Here is a 5,846-nt window from a genome sequence, read left to right as displayed (position 1 = left end):
TACTAAGTTAAATAATTACTTGGAATCTCTTGGAATTTGCCCCCAATTCTCGTTATTCTCTTCATTCTCTGGCGTTTACTAGCTGCTTCCTGAAATAAACAGTTTCTTGGAATTCCCCCCCAATTTACCATTAATTCTCTTGAAAAGAATATACAACACATCTATTCGAAAGGCAAAAGAGAACCACAACATCTTCTTCTTTCTGGGGTTTACTAGCTGCTTCCTCATCTTTCTCAGCTCCTCACTGTTGGTTCATCCTCTATATATCGTCGCTGCCCAGGTCCCTTTGTCTTCCTGTTGGCAGGTAACTATGAACGACATTCTTACAACTTAGTTTCACATGTTGTTTGACAATTTCATCTTATTAATCATAATCATTTGTTTATTTCGTTAACAGAGGTTTGAATTTTGTGTTTCAGTTACTGTTTATTTACTTATGAGACTTTGAAATTGAAACCTTAAAAAGGACATGTAATTTGGAACAAACCCATGAATAAAAGTAGAAACACTTTAGATTTATGCTGATACTAGGACCAGAGAATTTCAAAGATGGAAAGATTTCTGTTGCTAATTTTGGGGATCCATAAACAACCATGTCAACAAACTTACTCCTTTTTTGTTTAGATCTTTTATTTGTTTGTTGATATTTGGTGCAAGCTTGAAATTTCCTCTATGTATTGCAATTTCTCTTGTGGGGGGTGATAGTAATCTTGTAGTTGTTTACAGAATGGTATTTGGTGTTGATTTGTTTAAGTGAACATCAAATGGATGTTATTTAAACAATAGCAGGGATGTTTATGTGAGTTAATCAAATTGGAATTAAGGGTTAACACACACATATACACATTACGCACTATATAGCTCCAAAATCAACACGCAACTTGATGTTTGGGAATAAAATGTGAAATGTTCATACAATTAGAGTTCATGCATGCTGTATTCTAATCATTTAAAAGTTTTTTTTGAAGAATTCAAAGGTACTATTATCATTGAGTTTCAACAGTTTGATGAGGTTTAAGTTGCATATAGTAAATATTAATATTTTGGATTTTATGTAGAAGCATTATGTTTAAGATCTTCACAGTGAAGCACAAGTGAGGAAAGCCGGTCAAACCAAATTTCATAACCGATAACGTGTGGAGGCGTTTCAGAACTTACTGAGATACACCCCGTATATAAGGAAAAACATTATTTAAATAACTACACAAAATTGTCTGAAGGGTGAAGATTCATCAACCCATAACTTATAATGGCTGTTCTATCTGAACTTCCAGAAGAATCTTCATCATTTTCATCAACTCATTGCAATAGTCCATCAACTTGTGGTGCTAATTCATCAACTCAAGCTCATAGATATGATGTATTTCTAAGTTTTAGAGGCCTTGATACTCGTCATAGTTTCACTGATCACCTTCATAAGGCTCTCATTGATGCCAATATCACTACCTTCTTGGATGATGAAGAGATTGAAACAGGGGAAGATCTAAAACCAGAATTGGAAAATGCAATTAAGGCATCTTGGGCTTCTATTATTGTTTTGTCCAATAATTACGCTACATCAACATGGTGTCTAGATGAATTGGTGTTGATCCTTGAGGAGCGTATGACATCCGACCATATTGTCATCCCCATCTTTTATCATGTGGAGTCCACCCATATCCGGAAGCAACAAAGTAGATTTGGAGATGCAATGGCTAAGCATAAACAAATGATGGAGGCAGAGACAAATGCAAATAAAAGAAGTGAATTGGCTGAAAAGATGGATAGGTGGAATAAAGCGCTTATAGAAGTTGCTAGTTTAAAAGGAAACGACGTCAATGGAAGGTAACTACTTTCTTACCCATTTCTTCATACATCTTTAATCTTATTTAATTACCGCATGAAATTTTGGTATTATCTTCTCCCCACACATTTCAATAAGTTTCGTTAATATCAGTAAATAATCATATATGTTTGATGTATTAGGATAAAGAAGATGCACAAAGTTGAATCTATGTTTTCAATTATGTGATCTCATAAATCAGTTCATTTAGATATAGTAAACATGTTGATAGTTTTTTCACATTTGCTATGCATTTAATATTTTATCATAGGTTAGTCTATTTAGATAAACCATTTCATTTATTTTTATATGGTTATGTTAAAAATCAATTTGAATCTTTATCTATCTATCTACTATTTAATATACAATACCATAACTGGCACTTTTTCAGACGCACCTCATTGATAGTTATGTTTGATAGTTTTATAGAAACATACTGAAGTTATCGTAGAGCTTTATATTTGAAGTTATTAACTCAAAACATATGTAACAGTAAATGAATTTGAAAGAGAGATCTATGTATTAGTTGAAAGAAAATACTTCAAAACAAATCATAAAGGAAATCCAATATGTGAATTCCTCCAACCCAAGGTTGATGCCAATGAATAATAATTCTACAAGAAAAAATTTATAGAGTTGACATTATTGAAAATCTTCTCACTAAATAATATCCTCCTTCTCTCTCTATCTTCATACATAATGATCTTCTCCATTCATCACCCTACATGTGTCCTTCCTTGTATCCTTTCTTTCTATAGACTATCCAAGGCTTAGGCTCATTAGGCCTATCCAAAATATGGCTCTGGTGTGTGTGGTACTAGGTTAGGATCCTTATCAAGTTAGATGGATCGTTAGTGAAATCTAGTATTGGTATTACATTGGTAGCTTTGGTCTTATTATACATATATTTATGACCTTACATGTTAAATACTTATAATGTTAAGTGCAAACACAAGATGGTTTTGATGTGAAAAAGTTATTAAAATTTAAAATTAATAACTATGATCTAATTTTGATTTTGATCTTTGGATAAATTAAATATCCAAATCTGGTTTGTTAGTTTGTAGATTGTGTATTGAAGTTCTTATTAAATCAAGTTTTAGGTTTGAGACAGAGTTAATTGAAGAAATTGTGCAGGACATCTACCGTAGATTACATGTACCCTTAAGAAATGTTCGGCCACTTCTTATTGGGATGAAATATCATATTAACTTTGTCACTTCATGGTTGAAAGATGGATCCTTACATACGGCAGACATACTTACTATTTCAGGTATTGGTGGGATCGGGAAGACATCTTTAGCCAAATATGTCTATGGGCTATACTGTCATGAATTCCACACAAGCAGCTATATTGAAGATATCACAAGGAAATGTGATGGAAAGTTTAATGGGTTGCTTGATTTACAAGAACAACTCTACAATGACATTTCAAAAACAAATTTAATTAAAGTTCATGATGTTTCAATATACACCACAAAGATTGAGAATGTACTCATTCATAAAAGGGTGTTGCTAGTTATTGATGATATCAATACTCTTGTTCAGTTGGATGCATTACTTGGAAGCAAAGGTTTTCATCCTGGAAGCAAAATTATAATAACAACAAAGGACAGATGGTTGATGGGGAGTTGTGCACTATTCAAAACAAACATTAAACCCAAGCATGTAGAACGCTTCATTGAAGGCTTACATGAGACTAAATCACGACAACTTTTGTGCTTCCATGCGTTTATTTGTAATCATCCCAAGGAAGGTTATGAAGAGGTGACAGATAAGCTTGTGAAGTATTGTCAACGACATCCATTGGCTCTTGAAATTTTAGGCAAGTCTTTGCATAATCGGGATTTAGCGTACTGGGAAGGGTTCATGGAAGGACTAAGGAAAGAAAGCAATTTCCTTATAAACAGTGTCTTGAGAATGAGCTTCGACTCCTTGTCAACCAAAAACGATAAGGACTTGTTTAAGCATATTGCTTGTTTTTTTGTTGGAATAGATAGAGATGTTAGTGAAACAATATTAGAGGCATGTGATATAAACACAAGATCTGGAATCACGAATCTCATTCACAGATGTCTTCTTAGTATTGGATCGAATAATGAATTAAAGATGCATCAGTTGGTTCAGGAGATGGGAAGATTTGAAGTATGTAAAGAATCACTTGACAAGCCATGGAAGCGAAGTCGATTATGGTGTCATAAGGAGTCATTCAAAGTGTTGAAACAGAAAAAGGTAACAGACCATGTATGTTTTTAGTAGTTTGTATGTCCAAAATATCTTCTATTGCCTAATTTGTTTATTTGTATTATGTCTTTTCTTAGGGTAAGGAAAATCTTCAAGGCCTTGCCCTTGACATGCGCATACTTGAGAAAGAGAAACTGGGAGCTTCATTTGAGTTGAAAACAGATGCATTGAGTAACATGGATAATCTTATGCTACTACAACTCAATTATGTGCACATGCATGGGTCTTATGAAAACTTTCCAAAGGAATTAAGAGGATTATGTATGCATGGCTTTCATTTAAAGTCTATACCTTCAGACTTATCTATAGAGAATCTTGTTGCTCTTGACATGTCGTATAGCAATATTGAATCATTTATAGGTTGTTATACTAATCCACAACGACTTGAGAAGAGGCAAAAGGTGAAGTTATCTTCATATATTATTTATGCATGTGACTTTATGAAGCTCAATACTATATTAACTTATTTCAATTTTTTAGTTGGGTGGATCGTCCTTCAAAGTAAAAAAGATGTTAGGTTCACTAAAGATTCTTAATTTAAGTTTCTGCAAACAACTTCATAGTGTTGGTGACTTTGACCAATTGCCTGCGCTCGAGAGGTTAATACTTAGAAATTGCATTAGTTTGCTTGATGTTTGTGATTCAATTAGGCAATGTGTTAAACTTGTTCTCATTGATCTGAGCTACTGCAAGAAGCTTGAAAAACTTCCGCAAATTATAGGCATGTTAAAGAATGTTAAAATAGTGTTGCTAGATTGTTGTAATCTTGGTGAATCACAAATCAAGAATATGGATATAGATTCACTGGAAATGTGCATATATAACAAAATTGGCGTAAACAGAAGAACCTCTTTCTCTTCCTTTGTGGGTATTATACCACATGATTCGAAGTCCTTTGCCATATCTTTACCAAGGTCTTTAGTAAGGTTATCACTTGCAAAGAATAAGTTGTCTAATGAATCCTTTCCCATGGACTTTAGTTGTCTATCAATGTTAAAAGAATTATATTTAGATGGAAATCCTATCAATTCCATGCCCAGTTGTGTAAGAGCCCTTCCTAGGCTTGAGATACTTAGTATGGGGAAGCGTAAAAAGTTGAAGTCAGTCGAGTATCCTCCACGTACACTAAGGGAGTTGTTTATTAATCCTGATGATGTTTATTGTATACAAAAAGTGGTATTTGATCCAGAAATGTCCCCACTCCGGTTATCAATAACATGGATAGATTACACATATTTGTTGGAATCCAAAATTGGGAGTTACGAAATCGAAGGTATTATCAAAATCCAGGAAATGGTGACTGTTGAAGAAAAGGTATTACATAGCTTGGGTTGGAGTAATTTAGACTTACTTAACAAAAAGCATGTGGGAACTAATTCTTCAAAATCTGAAATCCAGGTTTTGTGTAGTTAACTTAACTCTATTTCTTTATGTGAATGTGTTTAATATAATTGTTATAGTGATTAATTAATGTGCTTGTGTTTGGCAGATGATTTATGAATTTGGAATATTCAGCACAATGTATGAGGCAGAGGAGATGCCGAGTTGGTTTAGGCATAGAAGTGTGGGGCCATCAAAATCATTTGCCATCCCATCATTATCATCATCTTCTCTAAACAACCTTAAAGGACTCCACTTCTGCTACCTCCAGAGATGACGAAGTGGGGATGAGATGTCAAACTCTGTATCCAGTCAGTTCCCTACGGCACCAATGATGATAATTAATAATATAACAAAGAACCGCACATGGATATACGAACGTTACAGACACAAATATAAC

At 33.8% G+C, this 5,846-nt stretch overlaps 1 protein-coding gene across 1 annotated transcript; it reads left to right on the top strand.

Moving 5' to 3' along the window:
* Positions 1 to 1,249: 1,249 nt before the first annotated feature.
* LOC145009673 (disease resistance protein RPV1-like) lies at positions 1,250 to 5,479 on the top strand. The gene is made up of 5 exons (XM_078968319.1): positions 1,250 to 1,824; positions 2,926 to 4,054; positions 4,144 to 4,467; positions 4,547 to 4,665; positions 4,717 to 5,479. Exons 1-5 carry the CDS (start codon positions 1,250 to 1,252, stop codon positions 5,477 to 5,479), a joined length of 2,910 nt encoding a protein of 969 aa, XP_078824445.1.
* The last annotated feature ends 367 nt before the right edge of the window (positions 5,480 to 5,846 follow it).

Source organism: Lactuca saligna, chromosome 1 (genome assembly GCF_052625555.1).
Source record: "Lactuca saligna cultivar CGN05327 chromosome 1, ASM5262555v1, whole genome shotgun sequence".
Lineage (NCBI taxonomy): Eukaryota > Viridiplantae > Streptophyta > Magnoliopsida > Asterales > Asteraceae > Lactuca > Lactuca saligna.
The sequence above is the reverse complement of the archived record's forward strand: the minus strand, read 5'-3'. Positions and strand labels throughout refer to the sequence as shown.

What these genes read in the sequence shown, in the direction of transcription:
- LOC145009673 (XM_078968319.1), top strand. Translation starts at nt 1,250, where the DNA reads ATGGCTGTTCTATCTGAACTTCCAGAAGAATCTTCATCATTTTCATCA. An exon ending in GGAAACGACGTCAATGGAAG is followed by an intron (nt 1,825 to 2,925) that starts GTAACTACTTTC and finishes ATCAAGTTTTAG; the next exon opens with GTTTGAGACAGAGTTAATTG. An exon ending in AAGTGTTGAAACAGAAAAAG is followed by an intron (nt 4,055 to 4,143) that starts GTAACAGACCAT and finishes GTCTTTTCTTAG; the next exon opens with GGTAAGGAAAATCTTCAAGG.